Source organism: Schistocerca nitens, chromosome 4, assembly GCF_023898315.1.
Source record: "Schistocerca nitens isolate TAMUIC-IGC-003100 chromosome 4, iqSchNite1.1, whole genome shotgun sequence".
Classification (NCBI taxonomy): domain Eukaryota; kingdom Metazoa; phylum Arthropoda; class Insecta; order Orthoptera; family Acrididae; genus Schistocerca; species Schistocerca nitens.
Window position 1 is genome coordinate 593,431,828 of NC_064617.1, and position 24,608 is coordinate 593,456,435.

General features: G+C 41.3%; 1 protein-coding gene across 1 annotated transcript in view; it reads left to right on the forward strand.

The window, feature by feature from the left end:
• Positions 1 to 24,608, forward strand: part of LOC126252865 (luciferin sulfotransferase-like) — a 439,717-nt gene that overhangs the window by 124,692 nt on the left and 290,417 nt on the right. The window contains exon 2 of the mRNA XM_049953820.1: positions 24,237 to 24,444. Within this exon, the coding sequence (XP_049809777.1) occupies positions 24,240 to 24,444 (205 nt within the window). The 5' untranslated portion in view covers positions 24,237 to 24,239. The remainder of the gene's footprint in view (positions 1 to 24,236; positions 24,445 to 24,608) is intronic.

Here is a 24,608-nt window from a genome sequence, read left to right on the forward strand (position 1 = left end):
GCTCTTTAAATCTTAAGTCAATAGACCTAGGTGTCTGGCCAATGTAGCTTTTTTCGCACTCACCGCATATTTTATAAGAGCTCTGTCCGAACTGGCCATGAAAGCCCAACGGTACCGACAGACCGTCGTGTCATCCTCAGCCCACAGGCGTTTTAGGCGGCAGATTTCCCCGTATTTATTTATTATTCTTAGGTGGCAAGTCAGGATGCACTTGAGTTTTTGTATTATCAGATGTCCTCAACGCAATTTAACTCACTTTTTCTGTCTATATTATTACATAAAGACAAACCATTTTTTAACGTTGTTACCACTAATCTCAAAAATTGTTGTACGATATTCTGATAAACGTTCAGACGAACATAGTCTACATGTTCTATACACACAGGGTGTTTCCGTAAGAGCGTGCAAAATGTTTACAGTACATAGAAGACGCTCTACTGAACAATTTAAGGTAGGGGACTTGAGGTCGGAGAAGCCAGCATAGGGAGATAATAGGAATAAAATCACATTACTACTGTGTATGAGCCGGCCTGGGTGGCTGAGCGGTTCTAGGCGCTGCAGTCTGGAATCGCGCGACCGCTACGGTCGCAGGTTCGAATCCTGCCTCGGGCTTGGATGTGTGTGATGTCCTTAGGTTAGTTAGGTTTAAGTAGTTCTGAGTTCTAGGGGACTGATGACGTTAGAAGTTAAGTCCCATAGTGCTCAGAGCCATTTGAACTACTGTGTACATTTTAATTTACGTTAGTTAACTGCAAATAACATCATTGACACAAATAACGTACCATTTGTACTGTATCATACAAAACTGCTGAAACTGGCCGCCATGAACCTCAATGAAAGCATGACATCGGCGAACGAGATTCTGACGCACCGTGACAAATATCCCTTATGTGTTTGGAATCACATCGCAGCAGCAATTCTGTCAACAAATTCCATCTCCGTATCCACTGCTGTCTCATACACAAGTGAATTTAGATATCACAACAGGAAACAATCAAGGGTATTCAGGTCAGGTGACCCTTCGGGCCATGGACATAACATGCCCTTCCAATCCAGCGACCAGGATATAGTATACCGGTACTGCTCCATCATATTGTACTGTACGTCTCTGAATAGCACAGAGTAGTGAATGGGTCTGTCGTTGATTCATAGCACGTTCTGTCATGGGGCAATGTAAATACGATACAACAGCGCCACCTTATGGACAAGTAAAGTAAAAAAAAAAAACTGCACCATGAATGCCTGATAACAGGCTCGTCCTCCTTGTACCCTAGCAGGAAATAAAGAATGTACATATAAATGAACAGCACAGTACGAGTAAACTTGTACGCATGTTAGATGTAAATGGAAAACAGTTATGCTAGACAAAGCGGTAGACAAGTTTAATCCCATATTTCCTTACGCTGGCTTCTCCGACCCCAGGTTCTCCATCTCATACTGTTTAGTGGAGCATTCTCTATGTACTGTTACATTTTTGCACGCTCTTACGGAAACATCCCGAGTACACGGTATGTAGGGTGAGTCACGTATGACGTAATACCCCTTTATTTCTCGGACGGTTACACATATCGAAACGCGGTTTTCGGCAAATATTAGAGCGTCGAGGGACACGTATTTTTTTTTCTTTTCGTTATTTTTTTAGCTCTGGTATCAGCGGAGATATTGAAGCAAGTATGTTCTTTTAAAATGGAACCATATACTTTTTATAAATGCATTCGGCAGCTCTTGACAAGACAATTACAGTGATGTACCATTTGTTGACTTTGAAACCTGTCGTAAAAAGTTCCAGAAATGTCCTAGCATGTGAGGGCACGGTGGCCGGAATCCGCATTGGCGGTGCAAACACCGCCAAGCAGGGCTCTCGTGCTACGCTGTGTCGAATGTCAACACATTGGTCTGTTTACTTGTCTGCACTGCAGACCGCTCATTTCTGCTTCAACATTACTTTCGTGCAGACATGGACACCAATAAGAAGAAGTTGACTATGGTACTTTTATACGGTGAATTTAAAAGATGAAACTTCCCCTTTAGAAAAATTTTTACACGACTGTGCTTAAACTGACACACAATAATTTTAGCGCAACGCAATCAGACTTTCAGAAATCCCTACAAAGAATGGCCCTGACTAACATTAACCTATGCATTTCACAAATCGCTTACCTCACAAAAATCTTGGTTACTCGAAGTACTGCAATACAGCGAGCGCCACTACTGCCAGCTAAATAAAAGATTCAAACTACTGAACGCACTAACTACTGATAGGCACAGTTAGCAAATGAAAGATTTTAATAGAGAACAAACAATGTATTTACCTTAATAGTCATAATATATATAGCAGTACATGACAAATTTCAAAACTCCGCCATCTCTCTCCCCACATCCACCATTGCTGGCGGCTCACCTCCAACTGCGCAACGCTACGCGCTGTTCACAGCCAGCTGCCTGACACTACAATGGCGAGTATTACAACAATGCAAAGCAGCCACAGACTGCACACAGCACAGCCAGTGATTTTTTTTTATACAGAGGTGGCATTACCAATAAAAAAACCTAAACAGCCTACTTACATAGCCCCCATGCTCCCCACAAAAAAATTTTACAAATTTTTTTGGGCACTGGCCAATACATATTTGTTAAAATTTTTTCATAATCGTAATTACAATAACAAAGAAATCAAATGCACACGCTTATTGATACAATGTTGGTCAAAAACTAAAATTTTTTCACAGTCCATAAAGGCAGTCCTGATCATTCATCACATTGCAGTGTTTTTCTCAAAGTCTGAGCAGTAAAAGAAAATGCATACGGAAGTAGTGGATTTCCATGCAGTCTTGAAGAAGTATCGTTGTCCTTCCAACGGAAAGACAGTGCTGACTTTTGACATGCTGATAGGTAATGGGCCACAACAGAGCAAACCCACAGCGGAGTCAGTCGAAGTTTTGAAGAGTATTGGTGGGTAGGTCATCACAGAGCAGACCCACTGTAGTCCTGGTAGAGATTACGGTATTGGTGGGCCACCAAAGATGCAGACCCACTGTAGTCCTTGTAGAGATGGCCAGCAGCCATCTGTTGTGACTATGCAGGTGCAGAATCACCATTGAAGAGTCTTGCGGATAATAGAGCAAGTCCATAACCACCACTTGTGCACTCACAAAGTTTCTGAATTGTCCTGAGAACCAGCAATGCAGTTAACCAGTCCCTTGCTGAATTATTAACACACGTGCAAGCACTAACAGTCCCTACTTCTCACATATTGTCCATATACTATGACCAATAGAAACGTGTGCAGTGAAATGTAACTTACAAGTTCATAATATGATGAACTGGTGACAATTACAATTTTACAACATGAGAATACAATTACAAAGGTACAAAATACATCATTAAAGAACATAACAATACAGAGAACATTTGTAATAAATCAGGCCTTACAAAAGAATCGAAATAACATATACATCAGTGTCACAGGATGTATGTCATAAGTACATACATGAAAGATCAGAATAACTTTTGGAATATCAACTTCACACATGAGCATTAAAACAGAACAGAATAAATAATGTCTAAACATCTTTACAAAGAAAATAACATATTATTAATGCAAATTATATTTGAGGATAACAGTATTCCTCATCATAGTGAATGTAGCTTAGTATTAGAAGAGAAAAAAAATTCTATGAAACAGTACACAGAGATAGGAAGAAAACAAATACACAAGGGTACACAAACACATAGGGGGATAACACAAGGGAAAGGACAGGGTTCGTTTTCAGTGTAACTTTTGGTACTGCAGTATTTTGCGAACAAAACCTTTTTTGTTCTTGGAGATCTCCCTTCGTTCATCATTATTCCCAAAAAGTCCTATCTGTGCCTCTTTTTCTGTATTCTAACCATATTTCTTTCAAAATAAACATGGCGCATTGTACAATACTCATTTAGGCCCAAATCGTTTTCATATAACTTTCAAAGCATTCTTTCCCTACTCTCCATAGTTAGGTTCTTATATAGTCTACCCCTTCTTAAGCTAACTTAAATCTACTGAGCTCAGATGCTAAACTAAGGGACGAGGCAATGCAGCAGCACATAAAACAATTAACGCAAACAGCAATGACAAAAAAGTGCAGATTTGCAAAGGAAGCAGCATTTTAGAAATTAGCGAAGCAATTGCAATATTACGACTAATATAAGGCAATGTGCAGCAAACAAGAAAATAAATCTGGCTTAGCAGAGTAACACAAATTAAAATTCAGTAGCACTATGCCTGGCAAACAGCATAACTTATACCTAAACATGACAAAGTTCAAGCAGAAAAAGTATTACACTAAAAATGGCTATGTCTAATACCTATGTCACATCTTAACACTAGAGTGATGCATCACAATTTATTCTACAAAAGAAATTAACAAGTACTTGAAAAGAAAACTATGATTGCAGTTCCTGTGAAGGTAAATGTCTTTTTGTGCTCCCTCATTTTTTTAAAAAAAGTTATTATTTACTCGATCTGTAGACAGAAAATATTTATATTAGTACATCTATAAAATTTTATTTTAACCAATGCTGCAGTGCAGCTAGAAACTAGATATCAAATTAAATAAGCAATTACACAAACCAAAGCATAAAAATATCATTCAATAGTCATGTGACATTTCATAAGTTAGTAGACATTCTCTCAACTCTCGTAGAAAGACGCTTGTCATAATCAGGTGTGCAGATGTAAAAATATTTCTCGTCATTTCATTAGGCATTTCTGTAAATATCATAAATTAAGAGCTCCACAGTGTCAACATATGTTTTCAAGTTCGACCGTGTCGTTTTTGCGATGCTCTCTACAAAGGAACGTCAATAGCGAGGATAATGGCCTCCCTTTTTTTTTCTATCTGTGCCGCTGAAAAGGGCTCGCAATAATAGCTTTTTCTCCAGGCGTCTGACACACCTGGCCGCTCACAACGAATTACTTCACGGTCACTTACCTTTCTTAACGAAATATTTACGACAGCAGTTTTCGCTACAGCGACAGTCTCATATAAAAATTTCGTAGGTCAAGAATTTGTGTTACAAATCTGTAGAAACAAAATCGTATGAATATAACAGTGTCCAAAAAATTTTCGCCGGCATTGTGATACATTCACGCATTTACACATATTTCATAACTCTTAAAGTACGATTCTCGGTTTACAACATCCTTTTTCACCAATCAGAGTCCCTACCTTCTATTCATTATTCATATACATATAAACACGTAATCATATTCCTTATATAGCATCATCTTATTGATCATAAACATACCGCAACAGCATAATACACATCGTCGTCGTAAAAATAACATCATAACACCTCAGTCAAATCTCAAAAACATCGTAGCTTTCTGATTTCAAAACCTAAAAAAAATTCTCTGCTCGTTTCAATAGTGTCATCTACCTCAAACGTACTTTAAAATCATGATCCCATACGAAATACATCATTCAAAGCTCTCATAGTATCACAATGGTTCCGAAAAAATATGAACAGTTCACAAAGTACTGACAAAATACAATTTCATAAGTGTGAAGTTACCCAACAGTGTAATTACGTAAACATCTGTCACTAATGTAGTAAAAAAATGTTTGTTTCTTTGTTAAATAATCAGATAGCTGTGTAATTTATGTGTTAGAGAAATATGGAACCGATGTGTAAAGTTGTATAAGCAAATACCATATTAGCTAGGGCTCCTTGTGTTTGCCACACACATGGTACACAAAGTAAGCGTGTACCCCCCTGAGGATTAATGTAATTATACCCTCAGGTGTTACAGATTACAGCAATGGAATGAAATGTATCATGGAATACCTTTGTATCATTGTACTTCAAATATCTTTAAAAATGTTTTAAGTGCGAAATTAATCACTCAAATACGTGTACTGTAGCGCTAAACTGTGCGTCATGTTGTAAGATAATCTCTGTGGAAGTCTCTCATTTATCGTCCTCCGAAAGCTAAGTTCTGCAGAAGCCAATGTACTTACCTCATGATAAACAAAAGTGAAATGCTTTGTGTATAGATATCGTAGTTATTACGTTTATTGTTGTGATGAAGAAAGTACTGTACTGTGACGTATTGTTGTACCACGAAAAAAGCTGTCTCATTGTTGCTATACCACAAAAGTTACTACTAAAACATGTTTTACTTTCCAGAATAATACAGAAAAACTGTGCAGATATAAAACAGAAACAGCGCAAAAGCAACATTGTAAATTGTCACTCATTAGTAGCGTCGTGGTAAAACCGTGTAGTTGTCACATAAACTAACCACTGTGTCAACTGGTATCTCACAGAAAGTACTTTAAATCCAGAATGTATTTTCGAGTAAACCAAAATGTTGCATTAATCTCATTAGCAGTACCAGTATGTGTCCTAAGTATGTAAGCCTGATAGTCGTTACGTAATCGTGCAACTAACAAGCAAGAATGTACAAATAACAACACTGTGTAGTCTGTTCACTATAACAATGCATTCGTAATTTCTGTTTAAAAATGATCCCTAGGTTCTAGACTGGATATTTAACTTCAAACATTGTTGCATGTTAACAGTTTCTTAAGTCTGACAAAGCATACTAGAAATGTGAAGTGAAACGTTTTATGGCAAAGACAAATTTAAAAAGCAGATTATCTTTCAATAAACGGTTTTACGTGTGAAATGTGGTGTAAACCTTTACTCTTCATAGTACTCAGACTTTCAACTGAAAAGCAATTGTCATGTTTTATACATCGGTATAGAATGCTAAAATTTTTCTCAAGGCTACCGTCTTATGTTATTTTTCTCGGAGCCAGCGGGCGCATGCGGCTGCCTGCTGCGCGAGTCATTGTCTGTCTCTTTGTTGGCGCGCGTTGTTGGGATTAGGAGACCTAACTTCTAGAAATACGCCTTGCCGAGAGGGCCCAGCTCTGTTAGAATCCCGCCAGTTCTGATGCAATTCAGGTCTGTCGTTACGATCGTATCGTCTGTCGTCATGTCGGTAGTTCCTGTTGTTTCTTTCTTGTCGGTTAAGTGGTGGATAATTTCTCCCTGAATCGTAACTGCGCGCTGGACTGTTGCGTCTAAAGTTATTCTGTCTCCCGTAATAATAATTATTTTGGTTCCCATATTGTCTGTTTCTCTGATTGTCTCTGTAATAGACATTACCGCGGAGAAGTGCTCTTTCCCTGTAATTATTACTCCTCTGCCAACGGTTGTCATACGGGTGGTGTCTGTTTCGGTCACGATTTGTGTTGTGAGAATAGCCTTGTCGCGTCCAGTTATTATTTCTTTCATCGCGGAATTGCGACGGATGTGATCTGTAATTGTTGTGCTCGTGCGCTCCGCGATTGTCAGTGTCATTTTCCAGTTCTTGTAAGAGTCCTTGAAAAGCTTCATTGTCGTCTTTGCAACGTCCTGCCAAAATAATATGTCGTAAATGTTCAGGTAATTTGATTAAGCAAATGCGGATGAGTTCTGAGGGGCTGTATGGGTTTGACAGGTACTGATTCTTGTGCAACATGTCTTCAAAATATTTCACAAGACTGGAAAATTCAGATTGTTCGAAATGTTTCATCATTATGATGCTATGTTTTAGTCTGCCTTGTGTAGCTTGAGACCAATATGCTGAGAGGCAGGCATGATAAAATTCTCCTTCACTGTGACGATCGTGAATGACTGATCGTATTCTTACAGCTGGTTCGTTCTCCAAGTAGCCACACATAAATTCTAATCTGTGCTGCAATGACCAGTTGGGAGGAAAACAATGAGAGAATTGATGGAGCCACGCTTGTGGATGAATGTCGTTGCCAGAATTCTTAAACGTTTTGAATTTACGTGTAGTAATGAACAGCTTATAGTCAAAATCATCGTGTCTGCGAGTCGCATGTCGGTCATTGTTACGTCGTGTCGGCGGTTCAATCTCAAAATTCGGTGCACATTGCCAATTTCTTTCATAATTTCTGAAATGTGTTGTGTTATTATTTTGCGGCTGTTCCGTATTTCTATGTCCCTCTTCCCGTATTGGGGCGCGAGTGTCCTCTGAAATACGTAATTCTTGTACTACTTGTGCCAACTGATCTTGCACTTCCCGGATTTCACTTTTGTACTGTGTATTGATTTGATTTTGATTTTGTTTGAATTTTCTAATTTCTTCATACTCTTCAGTGTCAGTGAAGGCTACAGGTGTTGTGTCATTTAGATCATCATCTACCTTTGTAGATAAGTTAGTGAACTGATCTGAAAGTTCGGCTACTTTATCCGATAGTGTACTTATTTCCTCAGTGTGTTTTTTTGAACCAAGTTTCAGAGTATCTACTGTGTCCTTTAAGTTTTCCTGAGTTTTTGCAAGTTGCGTAACCAGATCGGTAGATGCAACTGAGTCAAATTTAGCTTGCAAGGTCTCATGATTTTCATGAACAATAGTTTGCAGTTCTTTTATGGCTGCTTCGTGGTTCTGTAATGTATTTTCATGCCGCGAAAAAATAGGTTGAAAATGCTCACAAATTTGAGTTTTTACGTCATTACAGACTTTTTGACATTTCGATTCAATGTTATGTAACTCAGTAGTTAAATCTTCACGTGTTTGTTCAAGAGTTTGTTCAAATGAGTCTAACTTTTTAAGATTTTGTTCCATTGTGTCTAACTGTTGCTGTGTTTGTCTCTGATTTTGTTCCATTGTGTCTAACTTTTCAAGCTTTTGTCCCATTTGTTGCATTAATTGTAATAACAATGCACTGGTGTCTGAAACATGTTCCTCAGTGCTTTTCGGCAGTGAATTTGCACCGGCAACATTCACATTTTGAAAAGTGGAAAACGTGTCTTGACTCATTTGAGAAAACGGTGAGGACCCAAAACCTGAATCTACAATATTTGCAAAATTGTGTCCTGTCATTCCCGATTCCTGAGGCGAGCTGTTGCCGACCGATCGATCGGTAATGCTTCCCTCTGCACTAATTGTTTCACTGTCCACGCCAATTGTTTGATGCCCGCTCCATTTCCCTATGCACAGTTACCAAATTACTACTTTGAATGTCTGTTAATTCATTACACAGTGGTGCTGGCAAGCTACGCTCGTCGTCACTATTATTTCTCAGTTTACTTTGGAGCCTAGTGTTACGTTTTTCACACGCCATTATTGTCACAGTATTTCACACGACAACACAGAAAAACACAATTTGAAGACCAAAAATAAGAGAACACATTAACATAACACTGAAAATAATATCTAGTTAATTGCAGCTGCGAAATACTTGGTGCAAATCTACATGCATGCCACAACTGTTTTACTGTACAACAATGAAAGACTGCAACTACAAAGGAGATTTTCTCTAGAATTATGCGCTAGCAATAAACAAAATCTACTCTAATTACACAAACTACAAGAAAAAAATCAGAAGATTCCAGTGAGGTATCCTGGCAGGGTCGCCATATGAAACTTCCCCTTTAGAAAAATTTTTACACGACTGTGCTTAAACTGACACACAATATTTTTAGCGCAACGCAATCTGACTTTCAGAAATCCCTACAAAGAATGGCCCTGACTAACATTAACCTATACATTTCACAAATCGCTTACCTCACAAAAATGTTGGTTACTCGAAGTACTGCAATACAGCGAGCGCCACTACTGCCAGCTAAATAAAAGATTCAAACTACTGAAGGCACTAACTACTGATAGGCATAGTTAGCAAATGAAAGATTTTAATAGAGAACAAACAATGTATTTACCTTAATAGTCATAATATATATAGCAGTACATGACAAATTTCAAAACTCCGCCATCTCTCTCCCCACATCCACCACTGCTGGCTGCTCACCTCCAACTGCGCAACGCTACGCGCTGTTCACAGCCAGCTGCCTAACACTACAATGGCGAGTATTACAACAATGCAAAGCAGCCACAGACTGCACACAGCACAGCCAGTGATTTTTTCTATACAGAGGTGGCATTACCAATAAAAAAACCTAAACAGCCTACTTACAAAGAAATGCCGTAAAAACAGTATAGCGATATAGGGCTATCTATCCGGATCATCAATGGCCGACGCGCTAGGCAATTTCACGAATTATTAAGATGCTAATGCGGGCAGGCTGCTTGAACGTCAAAAAGAAGACTGCAGCTGACAGAGAGCACGAAGAAGCTGTTCTGGCTACGACGCTAATGAATCTGCACCTAGTACGAGACATATTGCCAAGGAATGCGGAATCAGCTAGACGAGTGTCACTGGCAACCTACATCGACAAAATTTCCATTCCTATCATCTGTCACAACATCAGGCACTCAACGACCGTGATTTAGAACGTCGTACAAAATTTTGTCGGTTTGCTCTTCAGCATCTGAGAGACACCCCTATGTTATTCCAACGTATGCTCTTTACCGATGAAGCAACGTTTACTAACCAAACTAATGTAAATTTACATAGCGTGCTCTACTGGGCAGCCGAAAATCCACGGTGGCTTCGTCAGGTGCAACACCAACGGCCGTGGAGCTTAAACATACGGTTCGGCGTCATAAGAAATTACATTGAGGGATCTTAGTTAATCCCAGGAGTTCTAAATGTAGATTCATAGGCACACTTTCCTACGAACATTCTGCCGGTTCTTCTAGTAGAGATACCACTGGATATTTGACAGTGTAGGTCGCCGCAACAGAACGGTTTCCCAGCTCACTCGTCTTGCGTTGAAAAGCAAATACTGAATGCGATTTTCCTGGACGTTGGATAAGACGAAGTTCTGACGTCAGACGGCCTGCGAGGTATTTCGATTTGACTCCTATCGATTTATTTCTTTGGGGAGCACTCAAAGACGCAGCCGATGACGAGACCCCAACTACGCAAAACGATGTGTGTCGTCGAATCGGCAGTGCATCCACTACTACATCATTCACTGTACTTACATCCGTTCATTGCTCTTGCGAACGACGATTGCAAATGTGCCTTTCAGACCATGGTCAACCATTTGAAGACCTGCTTAAATAAACGATATAGTTTTTTTCAAAATTTATGTACGTGATTTGTGAGGTTACTATATCACTGTTAGTGAATTGTTTAGTTTATTTGCGTGTGTACTATATTGTATTGCAATGTCAAACACGTCGACAGCGTGTATTGCACGTAGCTGGTAACATTGTCATTACACGCCTACGTTCAGCATGAAATGACCTTTCGCTAATAAGAATATTTATTTTGCGCTGTACTAGTGGTCACCAAAGTATTTTTAATAAAACGTTTAGTTCAACGAATGTATCTCATAGGACGCAATTTAGAGCACTGTCGGTGCACATAGTTGCCCGACAGCATGCATTTTACCTCTTAGAAGCACACAGTTCAAATCAAAATAATGGTTCAAATGGCTCTGAGCACTATGGGACTTAACATCTGAGGTCATCAGTCCCCTAGAACTTAGAACTACTTAAACCTAACTAACCTAAGGACATCACACACATCCATGCCCGAGGCAGCATTGGAACCTGCGACCGCAGCAGTCGCGCGGTTCTAGACTGAAGCGCCTAGAACCGCTCGGCCACCCAGGCCGGGTATAATTTAGTATCTACGCATAATAATCATGTAGTCTGGCGCACACAGTTCTTTTAGATATTTAATACAGTAAATGCTGACTGCAGATTGTGAGACCTCTTTATTTTTGAAGAGTGAACACTTGATATCTCTCTTTCAGTTCCAGTAAATCGGGGAGGACACACACGTGGAATAGTTTTCCTAAGCTCTTTATTATACGTTAGATTCTAGCCAATGCCGTATTTCCATATACAACATTCGTAGGTGAACTCCGCATCTAGGTCGTATGTTGGTTAAGAGGAAATAAAGTTTCATTCTCGTATCGCTGGCCTGCCTTCCGGTACACCACAACTACGTAGCCTGGTGCGAGATGCCTGCTTGGCAGTGTTTGCACCGCAAATGCCGTTTCCGGCCACCGTGCTCTCACATTCTAGGACATTTCTCGAACTTTTTTACGACAGGTTTCAACGTCAAAATTAACAAACGCTACATCACTGTAATTGTCTTCTCAAGACTTATCGAATGCAATTATAAAAAGTATAACGTTACATTTAAAAAAAAAGTACTTCCCTCAATATATCGGTCGATGCCAGAGCTATAATCATTAACCGAACAAAAAAATACATCGGGCTTACAACAAGGATCAGTAATCACGTAGGAATCGGGGGTCGCAAATTCCATCTGCGACTACTAAATGGTGTTGCAGTTATTTAGTCACATGCTAGAAATGGACTCCCACTACAAGAGATGCTCGAAGTTTTGTCCGAATGCACAGAAACACGCCTGACAATGACGCTGCATTGAACGGTGCAGCCTCTCAAAAAAACCTGGTGTACCTCAAAGGCGTCTTGATGCTTCAGCAATCCTGCCCACTAGGTACTCCAGCGATGTGACAGGTGTTTCATACACAAGGCCCTTCAGATACTCCCCATAAGAAAAAATTGATTGGCAACACATCGAGTGATCGTGGTGGCTATACGACTGGCCCACCGCGACTAATTCAGCGACTGGGAAAGGTTGCCTGCAGATGTGCCCTGATTTGTCCGCTGAAATGCGCAGGGGCTCCGTCGTACTGAATCGAATGAAGCGACGGATAGCCATGCAAACATCGTTCAGTATGTCCAGCAGAACTTCTCACAGGAATACGAGATACGTGCGACCATCTAGTCTGTCCTGGAGAATGTACCATATGCTTCAAATTTTAAACGGGATGTGTTAGTAGCAAAAATGAATGAGTTATTGACCGGTTTAATGCGAGTTTTACACGATACTCTAATGAACATTTGGACAGACACTTTTGTAATATATAAACGGGAAACGTTGTTGCCAGAAAACTCGGGAAGCTTATCAGCTAATGATTAGAATATTGCCACGGAATCTGAATCGATTATAACTTCGTAATCGTACTGATTCACAGAACTACGCGAAATACTGCCATTGTAACTACTATCCCCACAGATTCAGCAGTTGAAGATATCTCTTGTACCCGTTTATTAATGATCCCAATCTAGTTAGGTGACTTCCATCCCCAATCAAGGTTTCGTTCAGGATAACAATAAACAAGGCTCAGGTCAGAGAGGACAGAGGAGGTAATGGTCAGAGAGAGTAAGAGCGCCGGGGAGGGGGCTGGGGGGGGGGTGGAGGAGGAGGAGATGGACAACGATGAAGGGGTGGAGGAGGTGGGCAGAGAGAGGGGGAAGGTGTTTTGGATGTACATCAAATTGGCATAAAAATTTAGCATTACGAAGCATTGCCGGATTGGCTAGTTTTCTTTATAATTTTCTATGTTCTATGTTCACTATGTCTGGATTATATTCGTTTGCAAGAGCGACATACCTTAATATGCCTATCATATGCAGCGTTTACGGCCACCAGCCAGATCAGAAATGGAACATCTACCACCTTCCTCGTAAACCAAGAAGAAGAAAGTGAATAAACATAAACAGCGTGTTCGGAAATTCCCGTTACAAATTTCTAGGACTTTTAGAGGGGAGTGATTAGATAACATTTTGAACTGGAACCCATGTCCGGTAACATACCGTTTCAGTGCTACAACGATTTGAAAACATGTCGGTAACACGACCACTTTTACGAACAATTGATTAGGCGGGACCTAGTACATCACTTGTTTTACAGTTCCACACAGTAATAGCCAAAGAAAGGGCCCGTGGACCCATTGAAGGGTTTCGACGACTACAGTGCGACCTCTTCCCATTTGGGCGTGCGATGTCTCCTTGGAGCACCACAGTCACACCTGCTGACGGTGAAGGTATCCTTCCTCGAAGCCGTTTCATACTTGTGGCGAAAAGGATATGCGATGGTGTCGGACGTTGTGGAGAACGGTCTTGATAAAGACGACGAGCAGCTATACCATTACCGTGAGCTTTGCCATTCAGAAGGATCATGTCGGTGTATTCCGTAAACGTGATACAACCATGTTGCTGTAACATTCACAGACTCTTGCATGAGCTGGGACCAGGTCAGAGAGATAGAAAAGACGTCAAATGACATCATCCGATCCGACGTAACAACGCCCCACCATGACTACCTTGTTGCATACCTTCCTAGTAGACATGTTTTCAAACGGCTGCAGCACGGAAACAGTGCCTTTCCGAACATGGGCTCCTATTCAAAATATTTTGTGCTCACTCACCTCTACAATCATAGTAATTTTTAACGGGCATTTCCGAACACGCTGTATAGGTGATATCCTGTCTGCAGGCAGGAATGCATTTGTTAGGTGGGAAGGGCTCAAAGATCATTTCCAAAGGCTGCATGGAGTACGATCAACTTTTGTACAAAAACAGCACAGATGCCTCATGTTTGTTTGTATGTCTATCGCACTAAAACACTGGGCAACTACTTCGTCAGAATCAATATCCGAAGAAGTAATAGAACACATAATAAATATCATACGAAAACACAGGAGCCCAGGAGTAAATGGTATCACTTATAATTGGTTCAAATGGCTCTGAGCACTATGGGACAACGGCTGTGGTTATCATCCCCCTAGAACTTAGAACTACTTAAACCTAACTAACCTAAGGACATCACACACATCCATGCCCGTGGCAGGATTCGAACCTGCGACCACAGCAGACCCACGGTTCCGGACTGCGCGCCTAGAACCGCGAGACCACCGCGGCCGGCTCACTTATAATTCTACAAAATTTTCTGCCCAGTCATCAAGAAACAGTTAACTAAATAACGATGAAGACCCAGCGCAGCGGACGTCTATACTACCTTAGAATGGAAACGTGAGTCTTTTGAGAAAATCAGTTAAAAAAAGAAGTACTGGGAGGTGGGTACACTTAAAGACAACGTCATGATGCCTTCATTTTGTAGTAATTCAGTTAAATACTGCGTTGTCAACGTGTATTACCTCGTAACTTACGGTAATACTTATAACTAGTCATTCCCTTTCCTGCTTGACTCGGAAGTGGAGCTACGGAAATAAGTCTATCTATATGCTTCCGTGCTAGCCATATTTTCTGTCCTGTCTACGGGAAATGTATGTTGGCGGCAATAGAACCGTTCAGTAGTCAGTTGCAGGATTTTCAAGTGCGTTTCTTCGCGGTGTTTAACGCGTAAATTGCAGCAGCTTACGGGTAAGTGAGCACATTGATATTTGTTTGAGAAGACTTAATGTTACGCATCTGCAATGTCTACTATAGTAATTCTCTATCTGTGTATAGTTTTGCTTACATACCATTAAACCAGATGGACATTGGTAACACAGACTACATGATTATTATGCGTAGGTGCTAAATTATACCCGGCCGGGGTGGCCGAGCGGTTCTAGGCGCTACCGTCTGGAGCCGCGCGACCGCTACGGTCGCACGTTCGAATCCTGCCTCAGGCATGGATGTGTGTGATGTCCTTAGGTTAGTTAGGTTTAAGTAGTTCTAAGTTATATGGGACTGATGACTTCAGAAGTTGAGTCTCATAGTGCTCAGAGCCATTTGAACCATTTTTTTTTGCTAAATTATAGCTGGGGAAACATTTTCCCCCTGAATCTGGAACCACGCTAAAGTGTTATGACACACTTCGAAATTCCATATCGAGACGGAAAATACCAAACTTGCCCTTTACCGGCAACAGATTCGAGAAGTCGCATCTCACCTCTGTGATCCACAGCAAAACGTGGTCGGAGGTCTGAGCATGAAGGACGTGGTTGATCGACTTGCTATTGAGCGTATATCTCGGTAGTAGCAGCATCAGGGCATCTCCTTAGATCCGTTAAACCGTATAGTCAACACCTACACACCAGGACCACACGGCAGTTCACGGTCAACGCCTATTACCACAATACTTACAGAACCCCAAGGCATCTTAGAAATATCGGATGGTGCTAACTGTATTCGCCTAAGTGCATAGCTGTACGGCAGGTCGGGGCCGATGAGATTCTTTGGACTCCAACATGTCCTCAGAGGCAGGGTGGCATGTTGTTTTGATCATGACGTTAATTCCAGTTATGACTCCTAAATTGTAGAGCTCAACTAGTTTTACAGGCATACTCCTCAAGCTGTCGTGTAGTGCTTGGTGAATGGTTTCTTGTATAGCTACTACCCGTTCCCTTTACTATTCCGCTCGCAAATAGTGAGGGAAAAATGATTGCCTATAGACATCCGTACTAGCCAATTTTCTCTTCTATTGTCTTCACGAAATGCACTTTCGTAGCAATACAGTCGTACTGCAGACCCGGAAATGCCTGCTCTCTTAATTTCATCAATGATGCTTCACGAGAAGAATGTATTTTTTCGTCCAGGGAACCCCAGTTCAATTCATGAACATTTCCGTAATACTCGCATGTTGATGGAAGCTGAAAGCTGTATATCACATTCCTTACTACTCTAATGATAAAAAACAGTAAGCTATTGACATTAAACCGCCGTAGAATACCTGCAAATACCTAGCAGGACAGATCTAATCTAGAATTACTTATCGCCTGCATGACGGGTTGCGAGATATAATTCCGGTTTTTTGGGGTGGAGGAGTGGGGGACGGAGGTTTCCAAAGGATGTAAATATATGTCACATAACGTGCAGCGTCGGGTCAGTTTATTTGCAAGGGAAATCATTTTTTCATTTCTTACTTTTTGTCCAGTTTATTTCACAGATCATTTGGATTACTTTATATGAAAAAACGCCATTTGGGACAATATGCAAGGATGATGGCTCGTTAATAACAACGTCTCATTCCTAAAGCACATGCTTTCGCCTTATGCTCTGTGGTAGGTCTTATCTACAGCCCAGTGTGGTGTTAGGCCCTGTCTCTCTCTCCCTCTTCCTATCTTCCTTTTTTTTTTAATAAAAGAAAAAGAAAGAAAAAAAGAGCCAGCGCAGCGCTGTGGAATTTTTGATTAGGTAATAGTATGCGGGAAAAATGAACAACACGCTTATTTTAAAATGATTATACTTAAGCAACTTGAAAGGCTACGTTTCTTAAGCAGTAACACGTAATTGCTTATCGTATTTTCGTCTTTTTTTCATTTTTGAAAGGGAAATTATGTTGCCTTATCGTCAGCAGTTATATTCCTGTTGTTACATCGCAATTTTGGCAATAGCTCGACACGGCAGAGAGTCCTTCGTATAGATTTTACTAGAATGTGCTAAGAGAGGATAGTTACATTACCTATAAGTGTATGTCTTGTTATTAGCCTTAATAAAATGTGGCGATGTGTTGAATAGACTCGAGCAGATCACTATTAAATAAATTACCTAGAACGTATTGCAGTAGACGGAAGAGATATATCCACCTCCCGCTTGAATCCAGTATCAGAGTCCTTTTCACTCGAGTAGCATGTCAGAAAAAACGCAGAATACACTAAATCTTCACATACCTCGCTGTTCTGCGTGTGTTATTCTTAAGTGATTCAAGGTCTTGTAAAAATCTTGGATACGGTTATAGCCCGCACCTCCAATATCGCTTAACTACAGATTTGTTGTGAAGTTCGGCACTGCCTGCAGTATATTTGTAACTTGTAACTGGCCAAAGATTACCTCTTTTCGAGTACAAAGCATATACATATGTTGCATTACTCTAGGTCTGCTGTAAGAACAACACATTCAAGTCTTTTAGTATAGAAATCCACCTTCTAGAGTTGTCAAGGCGACTCACAGTAATCAAAACCGTTGTGTGTACATGACGCTGTGCTACCGATGTCGCTTTACTGCATAAGGGTTTAATATAGTCATTATACTAACGCAGAATATGTGGTGGAAAATAAACGACGTAATTTCTCACGAAACATTATGGAGAGAAAATGGATTCAATGTGGTCTGTAATTTCATTGTGTAGTCAACGTCGAGTATCCGATGGAGCAATCATAAGAGCGGTTGGGGCACCATAAAATGCCTAGGTGGAAACGTCTGGGGCGACCCAATGAAGTACGTACAAATCATATTCTGGGTTCAGGTTCACTTGCAGGAATCTACGAGAGAACTTGCATACAAAACACGTATTGGACTCATGGCTGTTTCGAGTGTTTACCCGTCAGCCTGGTTCAAAAATGGCTCTGAGCACTATGGGACTTAACAACTGAGGTCATCAGTCCCCTAGAACTTAGAACTACTTAAACCTAACTAACCTAAGGACATCACACACATCCATGCCCGAGTCAGTATTCGAACCTGCGACCGTAGCGGTTGCGTGGTCCCAGACTGAAGCACCTAGAACCGCTCGGCCACATCGACCGGCCAGCCTGGTTCCCATTGGATTAATACGAGGGCTATTCGGGAAATATGGTCGGAAAGTCAGCAAAATAAAATCACTGTGAAAATCAAAAATGTTTTATTTGCAACAGTTTGCTACACCTTTCAGCTAGTTCTCAATATAGTCGCCGCTCCGACTTAAACATTTGTCGTAGCGTTTATCAACTTTCGCATGGCCTCGTCATAGAAGGCAGCCGCTGGCTCTTTCCGCCAGATCTTTACACTGGTCTACAGCTCGTTGTCTGTGCCAAAATGTTGTCTTGATAGCTGGCTATTCACGTGAGCAGAGATGAATCTCCGGAGGAGGCATTAACTGGTTCTATTGTGGGTGATCAAACACTTACCATTGAAAATGCTACTGGGGCGTCTTCATTGCCTTTACAGGATGCGGCCGAGATATTTCATGAGGAAGGAAACGCATGGCAGTTGTATTACACGTGCGCTGCAAGATATCAGGAGAAATCTCTCACCTGGCCCTCATACTTGGCGGGATACACTATTTTCTAGTCATTTCTAAGTGCTCACTGGGCGCTCAGAACTGAAAAGAGTGACATGATGCCGGGAAATAAATAATATTTATGCCTCTTCGCTTCAGAAGAAACATCATTCCATCAAATCGACAGACTGCTTCCATCACTGAAACATGTGTCACCTATATCATAGTAACATTTACCGCTATTTTCTAAGCTGGATATCTATGCTGCTGATTTTCCATCTCACTACAGATTATAGGCCTCGACGGACGGGGAGGAGGCCCACTGCGTTCGTGCCTGCCCTGTTGTTCTATGATTTCGCCACGTGTCGGGAGGAGGCGGATACAGGGGGAGGGGGCGGGGAGATGAGAACAATAGGTTCATTGGCGTTGGATCTGTCTTGTCCTACTACTGCCTCGTCGTAACCGTATTGTGGCAACTAGCTCACAGTGTTCGTAGCCTATGGTGGATTCAGTGCCTCAACTGTAAACGACAGCAGTTGCTAATGTCTGAATGTCTGAAGACAGGAATACATGAAAATGCGACTCTGTTACAGTTGTGTACCGTAACGAAGCGATCCATTTATGCTCATAACGCATAAAAAGCTTAAAAAGTATATTTTCCTTGAGAAAATTAAGTCTCGGATTGTGAATCTTTATCGTAGATTGTCGACGAGATCGTGAATCATGTAGTACAGAACGAAAAGAATGAGAGATTTGCGTCTGTGGTTGATTGTCTTTGCTGCTGTCGGACTCTTTTCGAGGGGCGTTTTTTGACTGTTTCTTCTGTTCTCCATCTGTTGTATTGATAACGACGAAATGTGGCACAGATGTTGGTCTATGTCTACTTATGCAGGCACCCTACATTGTACAAGCTTTTAGAAGCCGGTAATTTGCTGCAAAAGCCATACTGTGGCCTCGGAAAGTACTCTAAACTAATATCATTGTTGTGCAGAAATGCGGGTGAATTTCCAACTGGCGGCAAAGTGTTTCCATTCGGGAAAGGCGTGGGTTGCGAAATATTGCAGAAACCTGAGAAACTTCGCTGAAAACGACACCTAGTGGATGCCTGCCGCCCACCGCTCCCCCTCTGCCCAAGAATTCACAGCAGTGAAGCACTGTATGGCACAGTGAAAGCAGCACATGTTGCTAGGAAGTCCATCAGTTTCTGCGTTGGACACTAAAGGCTGCGAGCGTGACTTTGCCCGCATAGATGTGGGTTGTTTCTTCTGTAAAAGACACTGTCTCTCGATGCTTCCATCGCATCTTCTGGACTTTTAGAGTATCCTTCATGTAACCACCATAGACTTTTTCCTTTACATGTGTGAATTTTCAGTATCTTATGATAAACTCCAATTGATCAGGGGAAATCTGTAATGGTCAAATCTCTAATGATTATCCCTATCAATGGAGCAGCTAGTAAACGAAGTCTACAGTCCTTTGAAGTGCTTATGTGTAATAAATGAATGAAGTAGAAGATCAATAAAGGGTGTATGACATGCAGTTAAGAAAGAAAATCACTGCGTCTGCTGAAATTAAGAATCGTTTCAAAAGACACATGTGGTGTTTGTAGACCGAATCCCTATGTCCCGTAAAGGACTCTGATTACAACTGCGGAACTCTTCTAGATACGTTTCTTGACGTTATAAGACAGTTACATGCGCTTATCCGTCCGTTAAAGTAGCACACATATATCCACAACGCCTTGGTAACAATTAAAACGGACAATAATTATCGTCCGTGACGCACTGGGTAGTGACAATACCATTTGTGAGCGCTTCTTGAATTTCACGAATATTCTACCCTTCTTCATTACTATTTCACCTTTTTAAGTGTCCGGAAGGAAATAAAATCATTTTTTATTTGATTCAAGAGAAATTTCTGAAAGTGAGTTATGGATATTTTCTTGATCACCTATGTCCCGTCACGGAAGAGAGAATCAATGATTTACTTGTTCCTAGCTATTTTGCTTGATAACTTGTGTTATCTGCTTCACGTCGCGTAGATGATATAATCTGCAACGATTTGCTGGGGAGAGAATCATACAGTCAAGAACTGTATGCTAATGGCAAGACCGGAACCCTTGAGTGATGCTGGTCACACATAGCCACCACCTTACGGCGTTCAGTCAGGAATGCATAGCTGAAGGCAGCACGGTAACGTTGTATGTTGCTTAGGTATACTATTTAATTCGTTACTTTACTGGCGTCTCGAAATTTGAAAATTGCTTAGAATTTTCAAGACATTTTCACACTTTCTTTGTCTACACAAGCCATGAATTCTCACAGAATTTGCTATTAATTGAACTATCACCTAACAACAAATTTCAGATGAGATTTCAAACGGCGGACGTAATGTCTCAGAACGTTTCTCTGTCCCAAGGAAATGACATCTTGCAATTCCCAAAACATGTTTTCAGATCCCCTATAGGAAACACTAAAAGAAAGAAAACACGAAGCATCTAAAACAATCATCTTCTCAGGAAAGCAGTTCTGTGGAATGCAATGGGGTTTGATAAGCCAGGGACAAAGTAACGAAAAGCAACAATAGCCTGATAAAGCGTCACACATGTTAGATGTGAAAAGTGAGTACCAGCCTTGAGCTCGAACAAGGTTAACTGCCTTTCGCAGAAACTGGTAATATCAATGGCACCATCAAAAGACATGTCGACTCAATGACTGGACAAATGGAGGTTGATTCCTCTCGATTGGTTCCACACTATACAGAGGTTTTTCGACCGTGCTGTGGGGGTAGTAATACTAGAAGAAAAGCTGAATTCTCATACCTTCTTGGAAGGTGTTTTGAGGGCTTGGACGATATCGGCATTAACCAGTAGCCATTTGAAACTTGGAGTCGATATGAGAGGTGTTTTCAAATATCACAAATGGTAGTGCACTGGCAGCAAAAGACTTATCAGTCTTACTTACATTTTCAACTTGTCATACAGATTTCATCACAGGATATATTTCTGTTAAACGGTAGAGATATGTCGTATCAGTGATGTCCGTAACGTTATGGGTAAGTGCAATCCACAGCTCAGTTTTTACCTCGTTTAGTTTGTTTATCCCATAACTTGATAGGGAGGTGTTTCTAACATATAGTGGAGACGTAAACTCTGTTATGTGAAAGAAGTATGATTTCTCTAAACCTCTTTGGATCATATTGGTGGTAATAGGAATATGATTATTTCAACCGCGTTGCAGAGAAAACGCTTCTGCTTCATGACATAGCGAATTTACTGACTTGAAGAATTTTTGATTGTCAAAATAGTTAAAATAATACTGCGTAACGCCAATGTGTATAAGATGTCCCAAAAATTAGGACCTAAATAGTACAGAGAGTGGTTCAAATGGTTCAAATGGCTCTGAGCACTATGGGACTTAACAGCTATGGTCATCAGTCCCTTACAACTTGGAACTACTTAAACCTAACTAACCTAAGGACATCACACAACACCCAGTCATCACGAGGCAAAGAAAATCCCTGACCCAGCCGGGAATCGAACCCAGGAACCCGGGCGCGTGAAGCGAGAACGCTACCGCACGACCTCGAGCTGCGGACCACAGAGAGTGGAGGATCCTCAATCGAGTATTTTTCTTGTGGAACCAATAGCCGTAAGGAATATTACAGGCGTTAGAAGGTTTTTGTGAGCAATGTGTTTGAGGCACGTGATTTCAAACGCTTGTGTTTCATAACAAATATCAGTAATTTTTCCAAGCGCACGTGACCACAATTTACAGTTCAGCACTGGTTGTGGCAGATGGTGCATTACTCTCCATAAGGACTAACAGATATACTCTTCATATATGGTGCACCGTGATGTTACGCTCGGACAGCCGAACAAATGTACAACAAGCGCCACCCTCATTGGAAGAATTTTATCGTCCTGGACAGAAATTTACGAGAGACTGGATGGAATCAGTTAAAGAAAGCTGACCGAAATTCTCGACAAATAGTTAATCGCACAAAATAATTTGAGGAAAATCGTAATTCCGTTTATGCAGTGGCTCATATTTAATATATCTACATTTACATCTACATTTATACTCCGCAAGCCACCCAACGGTGTGTGGCGGAGGGCACTTTTCGTGCCACTGTCATTACCTCCCTTTCCTGTTCCAGTTGCGTGTGGTTCGCGGGAAGAACGACTGCCGGAAAGAACCCGTGCGTGCTCGAATCTCTCTAATTTTACATTCGTGATCTCCTCTGGAGGTATAATCAGGAGAAAGCAATATATTCGATACCTCATCCAGAAAAGCACCCTCCCGAAAACTGGATAGCAAGCTACACCGCGATGCAGAGCGCCTCTCTTGCAGAGTCTGCCACTTGAGTTTGCTAAACATCTCCGTAACGCTATCACGCTTACCAAATAACCCTGTGACGAAACGCGCCGCTTTTCTTTGGATCTTCTCTATCTCCTCCGTCAACCCGACCTGGTACGGATCCCACACTGATCAGCAATACTCAAGTATAGGTCGAACGAGTGTTTTGTAAGCCAGCTCCTTTGTTGATGGACTACATTTTCTAAGGACTCTCCAAATGAATCTCAACCTGGCATCCGCCTTACCAACAATTAATTTTATATGATCATTCCATTTCAAATCGTTCCGCACGTATACTCCCAGATATTTTACAGAAGTAACTGCTGCCAGTTTTTGTTCCGCCATCATATAATCATACAATAAAGGATCCTTCTTTCTATGTATTCGCAATACATTACATTTGTCTATGTTAAGGGACATTTGCCACTCCCTGCACCAAGTACCTATCCGGTGCAGATCTTCCTGCATTCCGCTGCAATTTTCTAATGCTGCAACTTCTCTGTATACTACAGCATCATCCGCGAAAAGCTGTATGGAACTTCCGACCCTATCTACTAGGTCATTTATATATATTGTGAAAAGCAATGGTCCCATAACACTCCCCTGTGGCACGCCAGAGGTTACTTTAACGTCTGTAGACGGCTCTCCATTGCGAACAACATGCTGTGTTCTGTTTGCTAAAAACTCTTCAATCTAGCCACACAGCTGGTCTGATATTCCGTAGGCTCACTTTGTTTATCAGGCGACAGTACGGAACTGTATCGAACGCCTTCCGGAAATCAAGGAAAATGGCATCTACGTGGGAGCCTGTATCTAATATTATCTGGGTCTCACGAACAAATAAAGCGAGTTGGGTCCCACACGATCGCTGTTTCCGGAATCCATGTTGATTCTTACAGAGTAGATTCTGGGTTTCCAGAAACGACATGATACACGAGCAAAAAACATGTTCTAAAATGCACCGCGATTGGCGTTTGTCAGTTTGATGGTCGGTACGATATGCTGCTGTTGCTGTAAAGTAAAATTTGCCTATGTCAATAAATAAGTAAACATTTATTCCGTACCAAAGTCCCTTATATCGATGTACTAAATTTTGTACCCTGTACTATCTAAATAATCTTGTCGCTAAAGTTATGGAACACCCTGTATAGATGTGTACTGATAGGATAAAGTGCACGGAGAGGGAATTACTAAGCTAGACTAACGAGAGTACTTTGTGCTGCAGACGATGTTCGAGCCCAAGTTCGAGAAGCTGCAGGACGAGTTTGGTCTGCGGGTGGCAGCTGCCTGCCCTGGGATTTTCAAGTCGCCGCTGTGGAGGGTCACGCCATCGCGTTCCGTCGTCACGAGTCTCTACCCAGACATGTGGCAGCGCTTCACGAACTTCGAAGTCTTCCCTGACGATGTGTGGGTGGTGACTTTCCCGAAATGTGGTAAGTTGGCAATCTGTATAACAATATAAGAGAACTAACAATCTATACCACGCGAAGGGTACAAATAGGAGAATTTCTAACACTTACACCATCCTAATTTCCAGATGATTCGATGATACTATCCCAGGGGGCTATTCCGACCCACAGCCACGCTATGCGATAAT